General features: G+C 36.6%; 1 protein-coding gene across 18 annotated transcripts in view; it reads left to right on the top strand.

Annotated features, from left to right (window-relative positions):
• TANC2 (tetratricopeptide repeat, ankyrin repeat and coiled-coil containing 2) overlaps positions 1-26,974 on the top strand; it is a 438,885-nt gene that overhangs the window by 161,703 nt on the left and 250,208 nt on the right. For 13 of the 18 annotated variants that reach the window (XR_007911352.2, XM_051825092.2, XM_051825091.2 and 10 more), the window contains one exon: positions 1,323-1,505. Coding sequence is in view for 16 of the 18 variants with exons in the window: in XM_051825092.2 (XP_051681052.1) it covers positions 1,323-1,505 (183 nt within the window). In the remaining 2 variants the exon portion in view is untranslated. The other 5 variants (XM_051825098.2, XM_051825097.2, XM_051825096.2 and 2 more) reach the window with 2 other exon arrangements.

Genomic DNA, 26,974 nt, shown 5'->3' with positions numbered 1-26,974 from the left:
CTGGTTCAAGTCCTGGCTGCTCTTCTTCTGATCCAGCTCCCTACTAATTCACCGGGGAAAGCAGCAGAAGATGACCCAAGTTCTTGGGCCCTGCTGCCCACATGGGAGACCCAGTTGAGGCTCTTGGGTTTGGCTAGGCCCACCACGGCCGTTGGAGCCATCTGGAGAGTGAACCAGTAGATGGAAGATGCCTCTCTATATATCCCTATGTCTTTCTGTAACTGTACCTTCCAAACAAATAAATAAATTTTAAAGAGAGTAGATTTAGGGGCCGGTGCCGTGGCTCACTTGGCTAATGCTCCGCCTGCAGCGCTCGCATCCCATATAGGCATCGGGTTCTAGTCCCGGTTGGGGCGCCGGTTCTGTCCTGGTTGCTCCTCTTCCAGTCCAGCTCTCTGCTGTGGGCCCGGGTAGTGCTTGGGCCCTGCACCCACGTGGGAGACGAGGAGGAAGCACCTGGCTCCTGGATTTGGATCCACATAGCTCCAGCTATAACAGCCATTTGGGGAGTGAACCAACAGAAGGAAGACCTTTCTCTCTGTCTCTCTCTCTGTCTAACTTTGCCAAATAAATTTAAAAAAAATTTAAAAAGTAGATTTTAAAATCGCTATATAATAATGTCAATCTACTTCCTTGTATTTGTATATACTTTTTGGGATACAGGAAGGAGTTACAATGATCCTAGTAGCAATTGTACATAATAGATTGTCAAGCAGGTTAATTTTTTATTTCATGTTTGTCCTATGAAGAAAAGAATTTATGATCATTGCTCTAACTAACACTTTGCAGTTACTGTAACTATTTATTTATATGGCTGTATCTCTCATGAGACAGTGAGCCTCTCACAAGAAAGAACCCTATTTTTTTCCAGCATTATATTCTTTTAATTATATTCTTAAAAGTGAACATATTTATGGGGTAGCATGTAATGTTTTGATACATGTGTACATTGTATAATATTCACATCAGGGTAAGGAACCCTGTTTTACTCATCTTTGACTTCCTACTGCTAGACCTGAAGTTGAATACATATTATGAAAATTAATGTATCAGGTACTTCAAAAATTCGCAGAAAATGCATATCATGAGAAAACTACGCATTGATTTAAAAATAATTGCTTCCCAAATATGGTTATTCGATTTTTCTACATACTTTTTTTGAAATACTCTCAAATGTGTTGAAGATGGCCTTATATGGCCTTTCACAGTGAAAATCAATGCCAGTGTGTGCTGTTCTGAATCATCCTAAAAGATATATTTTAATAGCAAAGGAAGAATCTTTTCTCACCAGCTCTTTTGTTTCATTACATTCTGTCTGACAGGTGGCATCTCCACAGAAAGCGACTGTGCTTTTGAGCCAGACTATGCTGTTCCACCACTTCCAGCGAGTGAAGGTATGCAGCACATTCGGATTATGGAGGGCATGTCTCGCTCTCTTCCATCCTCCCCCTTACTCACACATCAGTCTATCAGTGTTCGGCTCCAACCTGTGAAGAAGTTAACTGGTAAGGACTTTACCTAAATTTAGTATGTATAACAGGAAACCTATCAGTATGACACTTTGGGTCACATCAGATATGTTTATGTGCATCTGTAGATTTTTCCTCATTGGCCTTCCTAATTGTCATAGACTCTTGGGAAGTGGAGTTCCTACTGGTTTTAATTTAGATAATTAGAATAGTACTCAGTTTGACAGATTGATGTATTTATTTTCTAAATGACCCATCTGGTGTGGACATATTTTTCTAGGTTTTCAGGAAGTTTCTAGTTTTGCCAAAATACACTGTTCTGATTTCGTTTATCAGCTTGTTCATGTCAGATTAACAGATGGAGCCATTGTAATTTTAGGATAATAAGAGCTTGATAGTTCAGCAAAGGTGCATCAGTTATATTTTTGCTTGAAATCATAATTTGTGTATTTCATCTCTATTTTTACAAGCTGATTTAGATATTCTCCTAACCATTGAACATTACTGCAACTTCTTAGGATGTTCACTACTATGCATGAAGTTGTGAATTGAACTGACTTTTGTGTCATATCACAATATGGATTGTCCATACAGATAAAATTGTTAGATGTGAAATTGTATCTTTATTAAATAAGTTTTTGTCCTTATAAGTTTTTGCAAGGAAATGTTTAATATATAGTTGAAGAATACTTAGCTATGCAAATATGTAATTTGAGTCACTGTTAGATTTCTTCTCTCATTATCAATATTTTCCTGATGTCAGTTAAATTGAGTGGCATCGATGAGTTACAAGTGCATGGAGGCAGGAAATTAGTTATAAAGAGTATTGACTTTTTCCAATGTACCTAAAATTGAGCTAGACAGATGGGAGGTATGATTGTTATAACAATTCAAAAGAAAATAAAAAGAGGGAAAATGGAATTTTTACGCTCTTGTAAGTAGAGAAAAACTTTTTATAATTTTCATCAAAATAATTTTATTTATTCTGTAGTTCCATAGAGCACACATTAAACCTCTTTGCACTGTCTGTTGTATTTTAGGCATTTTCAAATAACTGAGTCAAAGTCCACTTAGATAGTCAATAAAATAGCTTAATAATATAATAGCCCAAAGTATCAGTTCTCTTCTAATGTCTAAAAATATGATACAGGCAGGTATTTGGCCAAGTGGTTAAGATCCTTCCAACCATATCAGAGTACTAAGTTTTGGTGACAGCTCTTACCCCTGATTCCAGCTTCCTGCTGATGCAGACCTTGGGAGGCAGCAGGTAATGGCTCAAATAATTGGGTTCCTGCAGCCATGTAAGGAAACCTGGATTGTGTTCCTGGCTTCATGCTTTTGCCCCAGCTCAGCAAGCCATTGTAGGCATTTGGGGCATGAACTAGAAGCTTGCTCTCTCTCCCCCTTTTACTACTCCCACTTTCCTTGTGTTTTTCTGTCTCTCAAATTAATTAATTTTTAAAATGTAACTTACATGATTGAGCTTGAATACATTTTAAAGAAATCTTTAGAAATAGTCCCCCGTTGGGGGTTAAAAATGTGTTGTTGATTACTGAAAATACAAAACAAATCTGATAGCTGTCATGTGTTGTGCCTCATTTTATAGTCCACGCTGGGAGAAATAGCAAGAAAAGTTTAGCTTCTACTAGGAAGTGAACTAGATTGCCTGAGGTTGAGGAGATTATCACTGTCTTATCCCACTTGTCTATTGCAAATTGAACTTCAACTTATATAGGCATCCTTTGTTAAAATATTTAGGGGTATATTTGATTAGTGACACATATGAACTATTGAGTTTTAATTTTATGGTGTTTGAAATATGTGGAATCTCTTAAATAGTTTTATTTTATTTGTGGATGACTGTCAGAATCTTAAGAATTTAAAGATTGAGAATATATTTTGAAATGTCTGAATGGAAGAAATCTGTTCCTTTTTTTTTAAAAAAAAAAAATCTGTTTCCTGAAAGAAGATTTGAAAATGTTTCTGTGGCCAATTTTCTGCCAAGTAAAGCAGATGACAGAATTTTCTTGTTTAACCTGGGATGAAATTACTTTCAGATTTAAAATAAAAACTTTAGTCCGATTATTCAGTTATCCTTGCTTTCCTAATCATGTTTTGTTAGAATTGAATAAAAGGGAAGTTGAATGGAGAGAGACTTGCTGACCATGTCCACCAGAGGATATTTCTTACTTGACATCATTTACCAAAAAGAATATTTTAATGATTTAAGAGCTCCACTTTCTGATTTATCCACTTTCATTATTTAAAGTTCTACTTATATTATCCATCAAGTTGAGTAATTAGGATCAGAATAACCTATTCTATATCCTGTCTGTCTTTCTAATGTTTAGTCCTCTGTCTCTGGTACAATCAATGTAGTTTACTCATTATTCTTTAGTACTTTTCACCTGATCGTTCCACACGTATTTGTCTAGGGCCCACTGTATGCCAGACACTGCTGTGGATGGATAGAATGGTGAAAGACAATTAAGGTCCCTGTTTTCAAGGTGTTCATATTCCAGTTAGGAGGAAAACTGACAATAAATTCAGAACCAATAAACAGAAATGTTGGGTTGTGATAAGTACTATGAAAGTAATATTATAAGGAATGAGATAGAGACCGGGAGACAGGTAGAATTTCTTTCTGAGGAATGCTCAAGGAGAGTCAGAGGAGATGTTTGAGTTGAGGTCTGACTGAAAAAAGGAGCCAGCTATACAAAATCTGGGATCTGAGCCTTCAAGGCAAAGGGAACAGTTAGGACAAAAAGAGTTTGGCAGTTCAAGGAATGGAAACAAGACAAGTATGGTTTAAGCAGAATAAGTCAGTGGGGAGGATGGTAGAAAATGAATTGAAGAGAAAGGTAGAAGCCAGAGTTTGTAGAGGTATAGTAAGGAGCCCACTATGACTGTAGAATTTTAAGCAGAGAAGGAATGGCAAGGAATATGATCAGATGTATCTTTTAACTGGATATTATTGGCAAGTAAGGAATGAACTATAAGGAACTAGGGTATTCTGTGTCCATTAACTTTGCATGTTTTTCTGATATTTAGTCATTGTCTCCACCTCTTACAAGGTGGGTACTTACATTTTTGTCTTATAAGGAGTCTTCGTTTCCTATTGTTAGTATATAACCCTTGTTTTCTATTTTGTATATTTAACTTTGTCCTTAACCCATTTGCAGACATAGATCTATTTTCAAGTATTTTGACTTTAGTTTTGAAGGAGTGAGAATAATGAAAAGTCTGTTCAAGAATAGGAACACATAATTTGGAGCTTAATCAATTTTAAACATTTATACACTTTATTTAGTATAAAAATAATACAGTAAATGTAATTACTAAGAGAGTCACAGGCCCAGTGGTCAAACTGTTTGTGTCCCAGCTCCTAGCAAGTCACTTCATCATGGTGGGCTTCTGTTTCTCATCTGTCAGATGAATACTGATATGTTGTATTATTCTTATGATGATGACACAGTTTGAAACATACTTAAAACATTAGACACCAGTTAGAATGTTAAAATATTCAATGTTTTTAAAATCATGCTTTTAAAAAATAACTATTTGTATTTATAAAGCAGAGGGACAGAGAGAGGGAGCCAGAGGGAGATATAGAGATTTTCCCATCTGTTGGTTCACTCCCAAAATGCCCAGTGCAGCTAAGGCTAGGCCAGGCCAAACCAGGATTCAGGAGCTTCATCCAGATCTCCCACATGTGTGACAAGAACCCAAGTTCTTGGGCTATCATTGCTGCCTTCTGAGTGTATAAATTGAAAGCTGGTTTGGGAGCACAGAGTAGCCAAGACTCCAGCTGGCACTCTGAAATGGGATGCCAGCATCCCAAATGGCAGCTAAACCTGCTGCATCACAGGGCCTGCCCAGAGTCGTGTCTTTTAATGACTAATAGTAATAATAATGACAATTTTCATTTGAATGGCTACTTTATGCCATATACTTTATTTGCTCATGTGTTTTTCACATACATCTCCATTTTACAAATGAATAAATTAAGCTGTAGAGAGATAAATGAATTGAAAGCAAAATGTCTTACAAAGGTAATGCAGCTGAGAAGCAGGCAGAGTCAATATTAATATTCAGTCTCTTAAATTCCAAATTTGTCTCATTTTATTAATGAGAAAAATTTGAGTTTAAAGAAGTTAAACACCTCGCCCAGGGCTGGCATTGTGGCTCATTGAGCTAAACTGATGCCTGCAATGCTGGCATCCCATATCAGAGTATTGGTTCAAGTTCCAGCTGCTCTGCTTCTGATCCAGCTCCCTTCTAATGTGCCTGGGAAAGCAGCAAAGGATGGTCCAAATACTTAGGCCCCTGCCAACCACATGAGATGGAGTTCTAGGCTCTTAGCTTCAGTGTAGATGAGCCCCTGCCTTTGCAGCCATTGGAAAGTGAACCAACATGTGAGAGGTCTCTTCACACCCTCCTCTCTCTCTGTCATTATCCCCTTCAAATAAATAAATAAATGTTAAAAACAACCTCACCTATGGCATCTGGATATATCAATTTATATTTTTTGTTGTTCGAAGTAGCAGTAGATACAGCCAAGTGGTATAAGAAATAAAGAGAAACTAGAAGATCTAGAGGTTAGACAGGATTCAAGGCTGCTTACTGGAGATGTGGAAGAAAATACCGAGACACATTGTTGACCCCAGTTATCTTCCATATACTCTTTTTGTACCCTTCCCATGATTTTTTTTCACAGTATCATAAAGACCCTGAGCATATTTCCTTTGTTAAATATGGATAATTAAGAAATGTCAAGAATTCATTCAACACGTAACTGAATTTACACTATTTACCTGGTGTATATGTTGTTTAATAAAATTTAAATTTTTAGTATTTACGTGTTTAGTAAGGGTGCAAATTGATGCAACCATTTTTAATACAATTTGACAAGCTGTATTAAAATCATAACTGTACACAGCTTGGCACAACAATTTTACTTTGCTTACTAATAAATTTGAACAAGTTTGAAAGTGTGTATGTGTGTATGTGTAAGTAAATGTAGTATTGTCTACACAGCAATAATGTAAACATAGTTATTAATGGTAAAAATCCATGTTTTCCTAAATAATATATGCATAGACACACATGCATTCATTTGTTGGACGTTAGGAATGTAATAGCTCTTTCTCAGAAGTAGAAGAGGGGTGCCATAGGTTTTGTTTTATATTCTTCAATAATGTTTGTAATTTTACCTTTTATAAAATCTAAAATTTCATGAGATGATACGACAAAATGGATACTAACTGCCAGTTTCTAACTCTCTGACAATGTTTAAATATGCTTAAAGTCTCTGTACTTCAGTTTCCTTATTTCTCAAACAGCGATAATAGTATTTACTTTATAGGACTACGAAAATAATTTGATGGGTTAGTACATGTGAAGCACATAACAGTGTCTGACATAGAGTATTAGCCACAGTTGTTATTGTAGTTTTTAAAGAGATCTAGACAATTGAGTTTCTATTAGCTATGCCAAATAGGTGTTCTGAGCTTTCGGAAAGTGACCTTCAAGTAAAAGTAACTTAGTTACAATAAGTTCTTCTACTTTCCTGAGGAGTAATCTTCAGTTACTGACATCAAATGGGTTATTATCTAATCTATGGGGAAAAAAACTTTTTGGCTTGATTTTAAAAGTACTTGCTGCCAATAGATTGGAATGACCTTGTGGCAAACCGAGTTGGATAGTAGATAAGTCATAACAACTGATCTGATCATGCTTAGCCTAACTATCTTAGATGCTAGACATAGCCCAAATACTATTTTTGTCATGGATGAAATAGAAATGTTTACTTGTTCCAGGGACATCCTGGAAAAATCATTGTAAAGTTCTTTTGATATTAAAAAGTACCATTGCATAGTAGTATTCTACATAGTTGATATATTTTAGTGTACTCATTATATATATAAGAATGATTACCCTACAATTTTTTGAAATGTACTGGAATTGAAGACGTCACTATCACAATTTTATTAGGAAAAAATTAAGGATTGATGTAAAAAGTAATATTATACATATGACCTAGCATATAATAAACATCGACTAAATGTTACTTCTCATTTTTATGTTGGATCATATGGACACAGAAAATTATTGAAATGCTAATTTGAAGATATAAATGGACTACAGCAAATTTTAGTCTATAGTCTGATTTACTTCACTGTGCTTATAATACTGTAAGCATATGAGTAAATATCTTAATTTTAGGAAAACATTGGAATTCAAAATGTATTATGGTGTATTATATCAGATTAAGAAATAGTAGACATATGTGATAGTCTAAGGTCCATCATTGCTAACTGTTAAGATGCTACTTATTTTTGTAAAATTAATTGAGGAAATACATATGAAGATATTTAAGCTCTTTGGAATAATAGTTCTAATTAAACTATTAGGTCTGGACCTCATTTAGTTGCTGTTTCTAATTTAGTTTCTACCTAGTTTTAATTCAGGTTCTGTGGCTTATGGGTTACAAATTCGACTTGTAAACTCCAAAGATAATTCAGTGGTAGGAGTGGAGAAAGGGGATCTCTTTCTTTTGTTTTTGGCCCTGAAAAGATTATTTCTTCATCTTCCAAAAAATAGAAAATGTTAGGAGGTTATTTCTTAATTCAGAACAAATAATTTCAGACATCATGAGTTAGCATTGTTAAAGAAAACTAGAACAGGATAGTAGTTAAAGTGCTTTAAAAACTAGATTTTAGCCGGCGCCGCGGCTCACTAGGCTAATCCTCCACCTTGCGGCGCCAGCACACCGGGTTCTAGTCCTGGTCGGGGCGCCGGATTCTGTCCAGGTTGCCCCTCTTCCAGGCCAGCTCTCTGCTGTGGCCCGGGAGTGCAGTGGAGGATGGCCCAAGTACTTGGGCCCTGCATCCCGTGGGAGACCAGGATAAGTACCTGGCTCCTGCCATCGGATCAGCGCCGTGCGCCGGCTGCAGCACGCCGGCTGCAGCGGCCATTGGAGGGTGAACCAACGGCAAGGGAAGACCTTTCTCTCTGTCTCTCTCTCTCTCTCACTGTCCACTCTGCCTTTCCAAAAAAAAAAAAAAAAAAAAAAAAAGGACCATATAAAATGTTAAAATAAGACAGCTTTCACATGAAATATGAATGATGTCAATTTCCCTAATAAGGAAGTAAAGTATCTGAATGTGTAAAAAGTATTTTCATTGATATATTATTTATTTATAACAGGTACTCCTAAAATAACAAGACAAAATTTGTGAATAAAATAAAGTGCTAACAAAAATCATTATTTGCAATAATGTCAAAATTAAGTGAAGAAAATAACAGTTGGAGCAAAAAGTATTATTTGATGTTTTATACAGATATAATTCATGAAATACATAAGTATTGGTCTTTTATGCATGAAACAACATGGCATCAAAATAGATGAAGCAACACAATAGAAATGAAAACATGTGCACTCATACCAACTTGTGTTCACATTTTTCATAGCAGCCTTATTCATAATAATGAAAAGTGAAAACAATCCAAATGTTCATGAACTGATAAATGGGTAAATAAAATGTATATCCATCTTAGTTGAAAATAAAAAATAAATGATTCACCTGTTCATAATACAACGTGGATGAACCTTGAAAACATTATGGTGGGGGTATTGTGGTACAGCAGGTTAAGCTGCTGCTTGGGACACCCACATCCCATACAGGAGTGCTGGTTTGCAATCTGGCTCCTCTGCTTCCAATCCATCTTCTTGCTATGGGGAGGCAGCAGATGATGGCTCAAGTGCTTGGGTCCCTGTCATATATGTGGAGGACCCAAATGGAGTTCCAGGCTGCTGTCTTTGGCCTGGTCCTAGCCTGGGTGTTTTAGGCATTAGGTGATGAGCCAATAGATGGAAAATCTCTGTCTCTCAGTTTCTCTGCCTTTCAAATAAAATGAAGTAAATAAAATTAAAAAAAAAAAAAAGAAGGAAACACTGTTCTCTCACGGCAGAAACTAGAAGGGCAAGAGAGCTGAACACTGAATGAAGCCTCTTTGATAAGGGCCTTAATCCTGGAGGGGAGAGGCCTTCATATTGGAATCATTTCTGAGTACCATCACTTTGGGCCATTAAGTTTCATAACAACGATCAAGTAATTTCTGCTTCTCCCTTGAAGCAGGCTGTTGCAAAACATGGCAGATTTTGGAGTCATGTTATTCCAACAAAATGGCTTCAATTCTCTTTACTGTCTTAAAAAGCATAACTTTTCTCAGCTGAGACTTTATTCTTCTCGACAATATAATTAGGGGATTTTCTACTTTTCATCGTTGTGTCCTCTCTTTTTTATTTTTTTTCTTTTTTTATTATTATAATTTTTTTGAAAGGCAGAGTGGTCAGTGAGAGAGAGAGACAGAGACAAAGGTCTTCCTTTTGCCGTTGGTTCACCCTCCAATGGCCGCCACGGCCGGTGCACTGCAGCCAGCGCATTGCGCTGATCCGAAGCCAGGAGCCAGGTACTTATCCTGGTCTCCCATGGGGGTGCAGGGCCCAAGGACTTGGGCCATCCTCCACTGCACTCCCAGGCCATAGCAGAGAGCTGGCCTGGAAGAGGGGCAACCTGGACAGAATCTGGCGCCCCGACCGGGACTAGAACCTGTTGTGCTGGCGCCACAAGGCGAAGGATTAGCCTATTGAGCCATGGCGCCGGCTGTGTCCTCTCTTTTTATATTTATTTATTTGGACAACATCTGCCTTCATCAAAATATTCTCGGTTTGACTATATTTCTTTCTGTAGGTGCTTCCGTATGTTCATGATTGTATAAATTACTTTCTATTTTTAACCAGTACCTTAAAACCATATTTTTTTTTAAATTACTCAACCACTGGCTCATAGCTCCTTTTCTATGTATTTTTTTTAAAGATTTATTTATTTATTTGAAAGAGTTACACATAGAGGAGAGGCGGGGTGGGGGGAGGGTCTTCCATCCAATGGTTCACTCCCCAGTTGGCCACAACAGCTGGAGCTGCAGCGATCAGGAGCCAGGAGCCTCTTCCAAGGTCTCCCACGAGGATGCAGGGGCCCAAGGACTTGGGCCATCTTCTACTTCTTTCCCAGGCCAGAGAAGAGAGCTAGATGGGAAGTGGAGCAGCCGGATCACGAACTGGTCCCCATATGGGATGCCAGCGCTTCAAGCCAGGGTATTAACCTCTGCGCCACAGTGCCAGCCCCCTTTTCTATGCATTTTTAAAGAGATGTTCCTGCCGAAAACCTTGCCTAGAATTGACTTTGTCTAGCATTCCTTTATGTGCCATGGACAATGAAGGGTCAAAAGAGGAGCACCTAGGACCTGAGGTGAAGGCAAGTTAGCAAAATGCAATCCTGAACATTAAGGTGTATTAACAGTAGGTAATTGTTGAGTGTCACTGGAAGTGTTTGGAACCTGTAAATCTATGGGAACCTAGGGGTGGGCAACAGGCAAAGTTCATGGACTGGGGTAAGTAGTCAGCACCAAGAAATATGTCTACCAAGGAGGACATATAAAAAGTAATGTTAGCTTTCAATGAATTTCTTGAATAATGTGATAGAATTAAGGCTGAGAACTCCAGGATCAAAAGAATCAGTAGGGCTGTACTGGTTAAGAGTACAGTTGGACAAAGAACCAGGTTAAAATCCGATCCTCATTCCTTTGTAAGCATTCTATCTGGGCTTCTGAGCTTCTCTTTCCTTACATATAAAGTGAAGGTGATACCATGTTGGCTGAGAGGAGTAAAGTCGTGTGTAGAGAGTTTCTGTTCCTAGCAGTTACTGTGACAAACATTTAAGTCTGATTTGACAATGACTTATTTTTTGAATAACATTATCCTTATCACTGTTATACTTCATAATATTCAGTGCTTTACCTGGATGTAATTTTCACTATTTAAAAAGGCCTATAAGATAGTAATCATTTGCCTGTAATATAGGTAAACTACCTTATTTTGCTTTGCTTGAAATTTTATTACTCTACTGTGATCAACTCATTTTCACTTGAAACTATTTACTAGTTATATATCATTGTTTTAATTCATTAATACAGTGATAGATAATACTTTAAAAATATATCTATAAAATATCTAGTTGCTGTGTGATGGTTCCAGGAGTTGGATATCACTTTAGAACAGGGAAAATACTATGTGGGTTATAAAGAAAATTCTTCATTGTCCATACTTCCTCTAATCTTCCTCAGAAAACTCAGCATGATTTTATGTCTTAGTTCTTAGGAAGTCTATTGTTATGCTTAATTGACAATGACCTCCCCTATTTGCTTATCTGCCCTCCTCCTGAGGAATAGGAGCAGTTTAAAAATGTAAGGCCTAAATACTGTTGGCCATAGGAATACTTTTAGTCCCAAAGCATCACAAAAGGCAAATAAATATCCACAATTCAAAAGTAATCCTAAGTGCCTCTCCAAAGAGGAAGAAAATTATATAATGGGATAATGTAAAGCTTAGCATAGAATGTAAATTCACATTCTAATAATATAAGTTTTCTACTAAAACATGCATTTTTCTTATTATACAAAATTATGCACTCAAATTGATGTATTCGGTGCCTAACAGTAATAAACACGTGGTATGACAAAGTACTTGCTTTCTAGTAAGGATTTCAAACACCAGAGGGCAGAGTGTTTCAAAGGTCATTTTCATTTCAGTTGACTTTTCTTTACTATAAAAACACAATCCCTACCATGTCAGTCATTCTTTGATGTTATTGGTTGGATTTCAGAAAAAAAAGTTGACCATTTTGGAAGTGTCTATGCAATATTCATGATCTGTTTTGATAATTTTGCTTAGACAGCATAATGATCAGTGTTTGAAGTTATACCAGATTTGGTTGAACATCCATATTTTCCCCATTTCTGGTTAAAGTCTATGTTTCTGATTTCTGAAAGTGATTACTTTTTAAAAAAAAGTTCTATATACGTCTGTATCTTGTAGTGAATGTTATAAATCCATAGTAATGATGTAAAGTGAGAAGAATGAGATTTGATATGTGTATATCTTACAGCACATATGCCCTTTTATGCTCTATTTACACTAAAAGCATTCTGGAAGAGCCACCTGCCAGCTAATGATCTTTTTCAAATGTTGTAATTATAATTTAGAGGTAGCATCACATTTTTGGAAAAATTTTATGTAGGGTTTAGGTAGTGGGTCAACATATCAAGTGAAACTGAATATAATGAAAATTACACTCAAAAATCTCTTAAATTCATGGCGTTCATTAGACAGAAATACTGTTTCTCAGTATGCCCAGTCCTGCTGGTTCACCCTTCACAGTTGTAACTCTCCTACTCTTCTACTGATCATCAGATGATGAAGTAGTTGACTAACATATATGTAATTTTAAAGAATGTATTTCTTTCTCTTCTCTGTCATCATTTTCTGTTGCAGATTGAAACACTGTTCTGGAGTGGTAGCCATTCATAGGAGAGGCACAACCTCACATAGAAATGTGGTCAAAACTTGAATTTTTATTATAAGTTTCTTCTATGAGAATAGAGAATTCATAGATTTATCTCTCGATAAGTACTGTCCTGCCACTGTAGAGTTTAGCACTGATGATCCCTCTTTAGAGAAAGCTTATAAAGGGAGAAGACTAGGAAAAGAGTAAAAATTAAAAAAAAAAAAAAAAGAAAACCTTGAGTAAATTTTAGAATTATTTGCTTTTAAATTAATTGCAAGACAGGGGGCTGGCGCTGTGGCGTAGCTGGTGAGACCACCGCCTGCAATGCTGGCATCCCATGTGGGTGCCGGTTTGGGTCCCTGCTGCTCCACTTCCCATCGAGCTCTCTGCTGTGGCCTGGGAAAGCAGTGGAAGACAGCCCTTAGTCCTTGGGCCCTTGTGCCCATGTGGGAAACCCGGGGGAGGCTCCTGGCTCCTGGCTTTGGATCAGCGCAGCTCCAGCCATTGTAGCCATCTGGGAAGGATTCTCTCTCTCTCTCTCTCTCTCTCTCTCTCTCTCTGCCTCTCCTTCTCTTCCTGGGTAGCTCTGACTTTCAGATGAATAAATGGATCTTTCAAAAAAATTGTAACAGTTAAAAAATTAGTAGCCAGAGGAATAGCTTAGCTCATTAAGCCTCTCTTCTCTGTCTTTGCTTACCTTTAAATCCAGTTTTTTAAACAAAACAAAATCTGTGTATTTTGTGTTTTAAATTATCTTAACCATGTCCTCATGCTAGTTTCTTTAGAGCATGAGCAACATTAAAATGAAAGGCAGTAGAAAAATGACTTGTTATCCAAGTTTATTTTTTAGATTATTTACTTATTTGAAATTCAGAGTTACACAGAGAGAAGGAGAGGCAGAGAGAGAGAGAGAGGTCTTCTATCCACTGGTTCACCCCCAAGTTGGTCGCAATGGCGGGAGCCATGCCGATCTGAAGCCAGGACCCAAGAGCTTCCTCCAGGTCTCCCACATGGGTGCAGGGGCCCAAGGACTATGGGCCATCCTCTAAAAAGTCAGAACTAAAGAGGATTTCTTCAAAAATAACTACTAGGGAGTCCATTGTTGTGGTACAGTGGGTTAAACTACTGCTTGCTATATCAGCACCCCATATCTGAATGCTAGTTCAAGTTCTAGCTACTCTGCTTCTGGTCCAGCTTCTTGCTAATGCACCTGAAAAGGCAGCAGAAGTTGGCCCAAGCATGGGAAATCAGGATGGAGTTCCTGACTCTTGGCTTAGACCTGGCCCAGACCTGGCTGCTGAAGCCCTTTGGGGAGTGAATCAGAGTATGGAAGATGCTGTATCTCCTCCTCTCTCTCTGTCACTAAGCCTTTCAAATAAATAAAAAACAAAATCTGTTTTAAAATTACCATAAGAAGGGCCAGTGTTGTGGCACTATAGGTTAGGCTGCTCTCTGCCATTCCATTATCCCCTGTGAGTGCTGGTTTGAGTCCTGGCTGCTCCACTTCTGATCTAGCTCCCTACTAATGCACCTGGGGAAGCAATCGAGAGTGGCCCAAGTACTTGAACACCTGCCACCCATGTGGGAGACTCTGATGGAGTTCCATCCTCCTGGCTTCAGCCTGGCCCAGCCCTGGCCATAGTGGCCATTTGGGGAGTGAACCAATGAACAGAAGATATGTTTGTCTGTCTGTCTGTCTGTCTCTCTGCCTCTGTAATTCTACCTTTCAAATAAATAAATAAATCTTTTTTAAAAAATTTACCATTGGGGCAAGATAATACATGATTTTAAAAGCTTACTAGATGGAAGAGATTAGACTGTCAAGGAGACAGAGCACTGAGGTATGCTGTCCATGCAATTTTCAAATCAAACATAATTGCTTAAATTTTAAGTTTACCCTACAGTTTCTAGTTAGGTGAAAGAAAAAATAATTAAAGATCAACAAGTTTATAATTTTACATGTTCTTTACTATGTACCCTTCTACATAAGTCATATTGGGGCAATAAAATTACATTTACATAATTAGAATCCTTTAACACTAGTCCGTGTACCTTTGTTTGCTATCATTATCAAAGAAATAATTTCTTGTGACAAGTATGTACAATATGATGAGACCAAATATTTCATCAGATGTAAAAACAGCCTGGAAACATATTTCAGGCCATTTTGTGTATCTGTTGAATTCAGCTGAGATCCATTTCTCCTTATTGGCTTTGCTATTCTGCTTTAATTAGGTTTTTCAAGATAATAAAGTATGGATGCTTAGAATTTCAAACTTTTGGTTTATATTATTTAATTCTAGTCCCATAATAGCTTTAGAGAGAAAAGAAAATGGGTTGTTACCCATAGTTTACTGATGGTGAATCTGAGGGTTAGAGTGATTTAAGTGACTTACCCTGGTGGATGGCTAAGCTACTGTTATAATTCCAGTGAGAAGGCTAGTCAGATTACCTGTATTTTCTACTACAATTCTGTCCTTTTTAGTGCCATTTTATAGAGGTCATAATTGTTTTTAGAGATTAATGCATCATAAATCTATGATCCACAAATACATAATGATATCACAATTATTGTAATGAAAATTTTAATAAATAGATTTACCTAGTTTCCTTTGTGTTATATCGGAATATTTCATTATGTAAGTGCTGGTAGAATAGAAAATACAGATTGATATAATTTTCTACAGAATTGCCTTGTTTAAATAGATGAAATATATGAATATAGTGCCAGGGGACCATGTCCCAGGATTCTAGTGAAAAGTTTTTTTCTATACAAGTCAAGTCAGGGCCATGTGCAGAACACGTCAGAGGAGCAACATGATGACAATCTGTACATTGACATTTTGCCTGCCTACTCTTCCCGTGATTCCTTTTGAAAGCTATCCTACTACCCACCGGAAGAGAAGGAACCTTTCTGGATTCCTGGGAGCAGTATTGGGGGTGTGCAGAAAACTGACAAGAGAAAGGTTCTGCAGGCCCAGTAGAAGGAGGGGCCTCCAGAAGCGTGGGATAGAATAGTGACCCTAATCCACTAATATTTGATTTGGAAATTTCCTTGATTATAAATAAAGGCTCTGTGCACTTTCAGTAAAGTTAGTGTGTTGTGAATCTTTTCGAATCTAGAAGGACCACAGGAGACAGTGTTCCTCTCTTTGAAGTTGTTACCATTACTACTTTGTTATTCAGTTAGCCGATGGTCCTGCAGTTTTGGTGTATCTGATATATACCACCTCAATAAAAAATGTTTACTTAGCTTTCTAATATTCCTAAGTTTTTAAAAAATTTTCTCTAAAGTTCTAGACAGTTCCTTATGCTGCAACAAAATATTATTGTCTAATTTTAACATTTAACTCAGTAAATTATAAAGGTATTATAGACATTATTGGCTTGCTGAAGTATTATTTTATTACCTCAGTATGCAGTTTTTTGTTTCTGTCTACTTACTGTATTTTCAATGTATATTTGCATAGTTCTGTATTGGGAATTCAGAAGAGTAAAACCTGAGGAGGAATCAGTAAGAGAGGAATTTATAGCTTTAAGGCATGAGGAGCTTACAGCTTTTTAGTATAAATTGGTCCCAGAATCCATGTCACAGCTCCTTATATGGTGCTGCTTTTTTTTTTTTCCTGTTGGTTGCTATGACAACAGCAGCACTGCACCATTCATCAGCTCTGGACCTGGGCTGCACTGCTAGCCTTCCGTGTTACTCTTGAATGTTAGGAAGAACATCCGTGAATCATTCACTCTGTTAATGCTGCGCCATTAGAAACCTAAGAAACAGTTCTTCTAGCAATTTGCTGTAACAGAAAGGTAAACTAAACTGCGCCAGAGAGAAAAAATTATAAAAAAGACTTTTTTTTCCCCTAAGGGAATCATGCAATCTATATTTGCTGCAGTGTTATGAAAGAATAGGCTTATGTCAAGCAATCTAATGAAAATTCAGGTGTAGAGTCGTCTTGAAAGCATTAGTTGTTCAAAACAAATACCACATTGCTTCTCTGCCTACAAAAAGAAGCAGGTGAAACTGTTGTTAGGAGTTCCTTGTCCCTGTGGGAGCAGCGCTTGTGCTTTGGGACCACAACCGACATCTGCTGTAAGAAGTATCACCTGTAATGCACAGTAAGTTCTGAGCAGTGTGAGGAGCTGGCTGAAGATGATTAAAGGGTGGATCATTACTGATGTGTCAAGTCTGATAGCAACATGACCAGTGAATAAGAAGCCTTTCAAGTTTTCAGGGAAAAGACCGTAGTATTGACCTACGTGGAAGAAAAATTAAAGCCTGTGAGTATCGTAAGTAGGATATTTGTGTGTTACATAGATCTCGGAGCTAGAAGGAGGTCTACTTAGAGCTTTATTAAAAAATAGAAACGCAGCCTGACAGAATTTGACACTTAGCTTTCAGGGAAGCCATTAAGAAACTGTCATTAAGGCATATTTATTTCATTTTTAAACTTGTGTTCTTTTACTTTACACATTTATTTGCATATATGAATCTTTTAAATTAGTTTTATACTTTTGAAAAATATTCATGGCAAAGAGAGCTGTTTAAAATTCAGTTGTTAAATATAAATGTAAAGGCCAGATTGCATTTCTTCTTTGTGAATTCAGACTAGATCTCTACTTCCTAGTGTGAAATCTAAGTAAAATATCTTTTAAAAAAATAACAGTATGGAAACCAAGAATTTTGTAAGTATGCTTCTTTAAAAATCAAATATTTCTTATTTCATTAATCAGGATATTTACAAATGTATGTTCTTACATAGTTTAACAATTTTTTTAAAGCCTGATATGATTTGCTAGTTATGTAGAATTTTTCTATTTTATCAGTTGAATTGAAGCTAAATTAGAAATTGAACCATTTTTACATGCATTTTTAGACCTCTTGGTAATTATCAACTTAAGGTAAATTGAATTTAGACTGAATTTTCTCAAAAGACTCTGCCTGTTTTGTGACTTTTATTTTTTCTTTTTAGTTCAACTAACCATGGTAACTTAGAAATGCCCTAGAAGTAGTTACATAGTTTTTTCAGAATTAGAATGTTTGGGTGGATCTTTAGTCACCTAAAAAAGAAAAAGGCATTTTGATCTGGTTTTATGTTTTCTGTTATTTATCTTCCTGAATTACTCAGGAAGATTCAGGGAAAATGTACTTTGGAGATATGACGAGGTTCATTAAAAATGATTTTTGTTGTTTTGTCCTTATACCTTTGATTTCTATTCTTTCCATTTATGAGAATTTTGCCACCATACATACAACTTTGCCCAATGTTTAGGAAATGTATAAATGAAGAGAATTAACGTATTTAAGAATAATGAAAATATTAATCACTTATGTCATTTTAGAAAGATTTTGGTTCTATTGTGTGTAATTAGCAGATTAAATAAAATGAATATCTGTAATTTTAAGTATTACTATGCAAATTAAGAAAATATGCACTTTAAAATTTACTTTATTAACTATGTACATTATAAGTTAATGCTGCTTTATCACTATTCTGTCTTCTCAAATGCATGTATACAAAACAAAATATTTTGTGTTCCATTATTTCAGAACCATAATTCTGAAGAATAGTGACAAAGACTCACAGACACTTCTTTTTCTTTTTAAAAACATTTTTAAAATTTATAATTAGTTTTTTAACAGATTCAATGTGATTTGTAGATACAATTCTAAGAATATAATGATATTCCCTTCATCCCTCCCCCTCCTTCCTACCATATTTCCTTCTGCTTTACTTTTTTTTTTTTAGTTTTTGAGATAACACTTTTAAAAATTACATTATAGTAAAAAGGCTTAATACTTCACCAAATAAGAAATTTGACAAGTAAAAAGCAAAGAGACTCTGGTTTAGTAGGAATATAGACAATGACTATAAATAATAATTGAATGGAAAAAATGACTATTTCACCTATATATAGCTAATTTTATACTAATTACATATCATTAGAACTATAGTAATAGTTCTTAACCATTGGTTTGACAATGCTATAAAAGTTTTACTAAACTGATAACACACAATACTGACACACTTCTTTCTTTTCTCTCAATTTGTGTTTTTTAAATTTTAGCTCCCACATTAAAAAGGGAGAACCTGCAGTATTTGTCTTTCTGACAGATACTTTTTAATAAAGTTAGTATTTTTAATTTATTCATTTCAAGTAATCTTCCTTGGCACATCTTTTTTTTTAATATTTAGGGATTTCTCTAATGAATATATTTCTGAAAGGATGTATATAAACCTAATTGTTTGTTTCTAAATTGTGTAATTTAATATCCACTAGTAAAGCTCCTTATTTTAAGAGATTCTACAGTACGTTTAAACAATCCCTATTAAGCTGATATGGTAACTCTGTTTATTATATATTAGTTTTTCTTAAAATAAGAGCCTTCTAGTTTATTTTAGTATATAAAGTCTCAAGTTGCAGATTTGCCCAAACATGCTCTGTGAAAAAAAAAAAATTAAGCCTCAAGCTTAGATTCATTAGTTCATTCTCTCCACTTCAAAATAGTTTTTACATCATTAAGTTTACTTTCTGAATTTCGTGAAAAATTATTTTTAATATTATTCATGTAACACATGAGTTTAACTGGGTAAACTCATAGTTGATAATAGGCTTTGCTTTTAGATGATAGTAAGGAGAAAATGTGCTAGTGAATAAGTAATAAACAAGAATTATAAATATTGAAAGCCTAAATTTTCCCCATAATTTTCATTAACTGAAGCTTAAATGTCACCCCAAAAACACTCTGAGTGTCTGGAGTTTGTTAGTGCTATTAAAATAACCTTTTAATTTCTGTATCTACATTAAAACTGAAAGAGTCATGTTGCTGAAAAATTATTCTAAAAGAATAATTGCTAGTTATCCTGTTATTTTTTCTCATGGGAATCAGTCATAATATTTAAATAATAAATGTGTTCTTTATCAGTCTAACATTATATAGTAAGCATCTTAATTACTGTAAGTTTTGCAGCTTAGGACTGGTTAACTTTTCTGTGGTTTCTTTTTGATAAAAATAATGAAATACTTTTGTAGTATCATTATAAGCATTAAAAAAGATACATAAAGCATCTAAATATAACACGTGGCACAGAGGAAACATGCTCATAGAGATAAGTTCTTTACCTTTGTTCTCCATGGCCTTGTGTTAGCACATTCTGTACTTTTCGTTTGGTTCCTTTTAGATAGAGGAATCTTAATGTTTACTAATCGGCTCCGGGTTGTGGTCTGAAGGAAAGTCAAAAGCAAACTAGAAATTCCCTGAAAGTATCATATTTTTCTGTTAAAATGTCTACATTCTACATTTTTTTACTTTATCATGAATTATACAAGTAAACACTTGAAGTAAAACTCATTCTTTAGGAAAATGTACCACACTTTTTCCTATAAATTTGCATGCCCCAACATACTACTACCTGCCTACCTGTATGTATTCCCAGTTTATTACTTAGTTCACCTGGTTTGGCTATCATTTTAAAAGTAGAGTCCTGAAAAAAATATTTTTTTTTGACAGGCAGAGTTAGTGAGAGAGAGACAGAAAGGTCTTCCTTCCGCTGGTTCACCCCCAAAATGGCCAATCCGAAGCCAAGAGCCAGGCACCTCCTCCTGGTCTCCCATGTGGGTGCAGGGCCCAAGCACCTGGGCCATCCTCCACTGCCTTCCCGGGCCACAGCAGAGACCTGGACTGGAAGAGGGGCAAACGGGACAGAATCCGGCGCCCCAACCAGGACTAGAACCCGGGGTGCCGGCGCCGCAGGTGGAGGATTAGCCTAGTGAGCCGCGGCACCAGCCGAGTCCTGAAATTTAAAAAGGGTATTTCTCTGGAGAGATTGAGAATTAAGGGGCAAGGGTGAAAAAATGAATCCGGTTGAAACTGGAAGACCTATTCAGTAAGAAAGTGAGTGATGACTGGAATTGGGACACTGCAGGGAGATGAGAAAGGAGTCCCTTCATGTCAGAATAGGAAAGATGATGACAGAGAAACTAGCAGTATAGTATTTTTACAGTTCTTTCAAGTCCTGTAGTAAAGGAAGACATTTAATTATTTAGCCTAGCATCTCTAAAACATTTTTTACAACCATTTCCTTTCTTGCATACCCCTACAAAATCATGTGGAGCAAGAAAACACACCCAGGATGCTTTAAATAGTAAATACACTGATTTCTCTGGGACAGAGCTTTCATAAAAGGATGCTGTGAAAGAGAAAGTGGGGAACCAGATTGAGGAGATGATAACTGTGATAAACTAAGATCGTAGCAGTGGGGAAGTTATAAAGAGAAAAACATTTTGGAGGGTCAGCAAGTTAATGAAACCAGTTATAGAATCCAGGAATATGGAAGCACCATTAAAGATGAGTATAAGATTTTAAAAATGAGAATTGATGGCCTCGTTCATAGGAGTGGAGCGATTAGAAGGACAGCTGGCTTTAAGATACCCTGACTTCAAGGTAACAGCAGGATGTCATGGTGGAAATGTGGTTTCAGCATTCTAGAAACAAAGTTTTAATTTTTAAGTTATACCCTTAGAGCACAATTAAAACTGTAGCAGTAGGTAAAAATCTCTTAAGAATAAATATTGAATAAATATAAAAGTTAGTATATTTCAGGATTTTAGACCAGACATTTTCATATGGTAACTCATTTTATCTTTTCATTAGTACTTTGATTTATTAGGTCCTAATCTTATTGAAGAAAATAAGACCTAATCAGATTAACCATTAAACAATTTAAGAATAAAAGATTAAAATTCCAGGGACCGGCTCCGTGGCTCACTTGGTTAATCCTACACCTGCGGCGCCGGCATCCCATATGGGCACTGGTTCTAGTTCCGGTTGCTCCTCTTCCAGTCCAGCTCTCTGCTTTGGCCTGAGAAGGCAGTGGAGGATGGCCCAAGAGCTTGGGCCCCTGTATGCACATGGGAGACCAGGAGGAAGCACCTGGCTCCTGGCTTCAGATCAGTGCAGCGCTGGCCATGGTGACTATTTGGGGAGTGAACTAATGGAAGGAAGACCTTTCTCCCTGTTACTCTCTCTGTGTCTATAACTCTACCTGTCAAATAAAAAAAAAAAAAAAAAAAAAAGAGTAAAATTCCAATTTAGGTCTCTAACTTCACTACCTGCTCTAAGGTGATTAAGAAATCAGCCTTAGGGACTAGCACTGAGGTGTAGCTTGTAAGGCCAACACCTGCAGTGCTGACATCCCATATGGGTGCTAGTTTGAGTCCCGGATGCTCCACTTTCTATCCCACTCCTTGCTAATGCACCAGAGAAAGCAGCAGAAAATGGCCCAAGTGCTTGAGCTCTGGCACTAGCTTCCTGCTAATGCATTTGGGGAGATATTGGATATGATCCAAGTACTTGAATTGCTGCCATCCTCATGGGAAACCTGGATGAGTTCCTGGGTCCAGACTTTGACTCTGCCCAGCCATCTTTGCAGCCATTTGGGGAGTGAACCAGCAAATGGGAGATCTCTCTCTCTCTACTTCCTCTCCCCAATCCCTGTCAATGAAAGTAAACACTTTTGAAATAGAAGTGAACCTTATAAAATATCCATTTAAGGGACCAAAAGAATAAAACCTATGTTAAAAGACAAATGAGATGAGTAAGGAGCACTATGAAAGATATTGGGGAAAATATTATATAGTTTCTATGGAAGCTGAAGGTTTGGTGTGTTTTTTTTTTTTAATTATTATTTGAAAGTATGACAGAGAGAGAGAAAGAGATCTCTTCCTTTCATCCTCTGGTTCATGCCCACAAATGCCTGCAACAGTCGACATAGGGGCATGTAGAAACCAAGAGCTGGAATGCCATGTGGGTCACCCATGTGGATGGCAGAGACCCAGTACTTGAGCATCATCTGCTGCCTCCCAGGATACCCGTTAGCAGGAAGCTGGAGCAGAAGCAGAGGTGGGGCTCCATCCCAGGCACTCTGAGATAGGATGTGAACACCCCCAAGCAGTGGCCTGAACCCCTGTGCCACAGTGCCTGCCTGGGGAGCTGCAACTTTTGGAGGGATTTTGAGAGGATATTTAAGCACTTTTGAAATTTGCTTAGAGGTCAAAAATATAAATTCCTAAAGGATTATGAATCTGTTGTTATTAAGTGATTCTGCATTTTGTTTTCTTGAACTGTAATCTAAATCCTAAACTGTAGTGATCTACATTTGACAAATATTTGAATTTTTTTTGTTTAAAAAGGAAAAAGAAGCTACATAAAACTGATAGGAGCTGAGAAGAGAGAAGGATACCTCTAATGAAAAATTCATAGCCAAATGCACTTTTTTAGAATTCTAGTTGTTTTTTGGTGTCTGTGATACTCTTCAAAACTTGTGAAGATAAAATAAATTCCTTTCTCCATTTGACATCTTCAAACCAACAAATTTCCCATTTTCATATTAAAATTATTGAAGCTCTCCCTAAAACAGATGGCTATTTGCATTAACTCCTGCAATGTGGTATAGCAGTCAAGGTTTTGCTGCTTACTAGCTGTGTGACATTGTCACATTACATTACTGCTCTGTGCTTCAGTTTTCTCATTTTTGAAAGGGTGTAACAACTACCTCAGGATTTATAAGGATTAAATGAATGTTTAACAAGTAAAAGGCTGATTGCTACCTCTAGAACAGAGCACCCAATAACAACAGTAGTGAATGATGATGCCACATAGTGGGAATTCCAAGATCCTTTTTCTCCCTTTGGAGCTTTCTCTACTTTTTCTGTCCTCAGTATTTTCCACTTTTTTCTTTGTTCAAAGGGAAGCTATTTTTTTACTTTTCCTGGCTAGGTTAAGTTTTTAAAAGTTATTGTTGAGTAACTAAAACTCTGATCAGAATGTTTCAACTTTTATGACAATAAAAAAAGGATGCCTAGGTTTAGAAAACATCTTGCTGTCCAGTGAGTACTGATGTTGTCCCCTCTCTCTGTAACAGTAATACAGTAATCATTAGTGTTCAAAGTACTGCAGTGGGAATTTGTGTTACTTCCAGTGAGAACCAGTTTCATATTCAAAATAAAACAATAGACAACTGTGTAATTTTTTCTTTGTTCAATTTAAAAGTACCCCCTACTAAAAAGTATGAATAAACAAATATGTTGTCACATTCTGATATAATGAAAAGCTTAGAATTTTGGTAAAGTTATGCATTCAGTGCACATTGAATTGTTCTATCAATTATTATGATTATAATTTTTAAGTTATTTAGCTGTATAGTATAGCATAAAGTTATATAACATAGTTGGGGATTCTGGATCCTGACTACCTGGTATTGAATCCTGAATGACAATTAGTTCTTTGTGCTTAGGCAAGTAACTTATCTCTGCCTCAGTTTCTTCTTCTGTAAAAAGTAGGTAATATTAGGACCTACCTAATAGGGTTTCTGTGAGAATTTAGTGAGTAACTTGCTTTAGACAGTTTGGGATTCTAGTAGGTGCTCAGTCATTGTTCATTTTTATTATTATTTAATATGTGTGTAATTTACATCTTGTTTTCCTGTAAGGCAGAAACAGTATTTTGTTGTCTTTATTTTTATGTCCTAACCCTTTAGCACAGTATCTTCCATATAGTAGATATTCATGGTAGATGTTTCATAAACTTTAATGGAATAAATCAATAAACACTCTGAGCTTACCTAGAGACTTGATAATATTGTTAACTTGAATGCCTTTGGCTGAGCTGCAAACCAGATAACCCCTTAGGATGTTAAGAACCATTACTCACTGAGGTTTTATTCAAGTGAGATTGTGAAAAGTCATGACTCACCATTTAATTTGTTGGTCAGGCTTGTGATGGTAAACTTGTAAACTGAGGCTACAACTAGGTATGACAAATGAGTCATGTTCCTTCTCACCTTCCTGATTTTTAAGATTTACTAAAAACATTATAGTGCCTAGAAAAGGGAGAATTCACTTCCTTTATGCCGATTTTGGCCTATTTTTAAAACTCAGTACTGAAAAGTTGCCCTGATGTGTGGGGTACAGCTTACCTAAGCCTGAGGCTCGGGACACAAAAAGTTATGACTGTTTCTCACGTTTAAGCACTAGATAAGGACAGACTGAGTTTCCCAACAATGACGTTAAAATTTGCTTTATTTTTTTTTTCTCACCACTAGATGTTTTCTGTTGTATTGTGAAATTCTCTTCATTGTTCCAAGTATTTGGCATTTTTGCTCTCTCCTTTTCTGGGGATAAATCATTGCTTTAATGAACAATTTTTGTAGATATGTTATTACCTAGTCTACTTAGCATAGATTTATTCACATTTTAAACTATTTTATTTTTCTGTACGATGTAACATTGACTTATGAACTACCTTTCCTGCTTCTACCTTAATTTTAATTTAACTTTAATTCTAATTATATAATTTTTATTGAATTAGGCCTTGGATTTTGCAGACATTGATTTTCCAGGTTTATCTGTCTGAAGTGGTTTTATTTCTGTTATTTCTTTTGGTACTTCTTAATTTGTTATTGATAGAATTAACAATAGGATGTCATAAAAAGTAGTTTTAGAGACTGAAATATGACAAAGTGTAAGTGAACCTTTTATGTGCAAATCTGTTCCTGTTTTAATTCCCTACTTTGCAGTTGTTTAGGTCATCCCTGTCCTTTAAAACATGGGCACTGGCTCTCGTCAGTCACCATAGGAAATGGGTGGGATTTCATACTATGCTTTATTTCCAAACTAAAAACCTTAACAAGTGATGTTTTATAAGGATAATGACATTTGAGGGACCAGTGCTGTGGCTCACTTGGTTAATCCTCCACCTGTGGCGCTGGCATCCCATATGGGTGCCAGGTTCTAGTCCCAGTTGCTCCTCTTCCAGTCCAGCTCTCTGCTGTGGCCCGGGAGTGCAGTGGAGGATGGCCCAAGTGCTTGGGCTCCTGCACCCGCATGGGAGACCACGAGGAGACACCTGGCTCTTGGCTTCGGATCACCGCAGCGCTGGCCATTGCAGCCATTTGGGGAGTGGGCCACCGGAAGGAAGATGTTTCGCCCTGTCTCTCTCTCTCTCACTGTCTATAACTCTACCTGTCAAATAAATTAAATAAAAATCTTTTAAAACAAAGGATAATAACATTTGAAGAAGTTTCCTTTGGCTTCTGACACCTATCTTTCATCCTCATCAGCATTTTGCATCTAACCATGCACTGTATACTGTGGGTTAACTCTGCCAGTTACAGGAGAACTGTAACTTGCTTGCTTGTTTTTTTTTTTTTTTTAAGATTTTTAAATTTTATTTGAAAGCCAGAGTTACAGAGAGGCAGAGGCGGAGAGAGAGAGAGAGAAAGAGAGAGCAGAGCTGCTGCCTGTGTCGCAGGCATCCCATATGGGCATCCGTTCGAGTTCCAGCTGCTCCATTTCCAATCCAGCTCCCTGTAAATGTTCCTGGGAAAGCAGCAGAAGATGGCCCAGAACCCGTGTGGGAGATTCAAAGAAGCTTCTGACTGCTGGTTTCAGACTGGCCCAGCTCTGGCTATTGTAGCCATTTGAAAAGTGAGCCCGCAGATGGAAGATCTCTCTCTGTCTCTCCCTCTCTCTGGCACTCTACCTTTCAAATAAATAAATAAATCTTAAAATGAAAAAGTAGACATATAAGGCTCAGGTTCCAGCATCACCACTTACTAGATAAGTGACTTTTTATAGGTTATTCATTCTCTGCACGTTTCAATTCCTTCTATAATAAAATGTGCATAATAATGAGTAGCTGCTATTTAAGAATCTTATGAGGATAGACAGTGCACGTCAAGTGTTCAGTAAAGTACAGCTCATAGTGAGCACTGAATATTACTATGAGTATACCACTAATAGATGTAATAATTCTTCATACAAACTCTGTGTTCTTTTTTTGCCAATAGTATAAATTATTTTGAAAATTAATATTATAAGAAATATGTGATAGAGGTTATAAATCTAAGGTACACCCATGCATAGGAAAACTAAGAACAATAGAGTTAGCATATCAGCAATATTCTGTCTGCTGTTAAAATTGGAAAAATAAATTACAGGCACCACTTTCTATTTCCTTTATAAATCCTCTATTACATATCCACATGATTACAAAATAAGAAATAAAATTGAGTAAGCTACTTATATTTCCCCTTT

This window comes from Oryctolagus cuniculus, chromosome 17 (genome assembly GCF_964237555.1).
Source record: "Oryctolagus cuniculus chromosome 17, mOryCun1.1, whole genome shotgun sequence".
In the NCBI taxonomy this organism is placed as follows: Eukaryota; Metazoa; Chordata; class Mammalia; order Lagomorpha; family Leporidae; genus Oryctolagus; species Oryctolagus cuniculus.
This window is presented reverse-complemented; position numbering and strand designations above follow the sequence as displayed.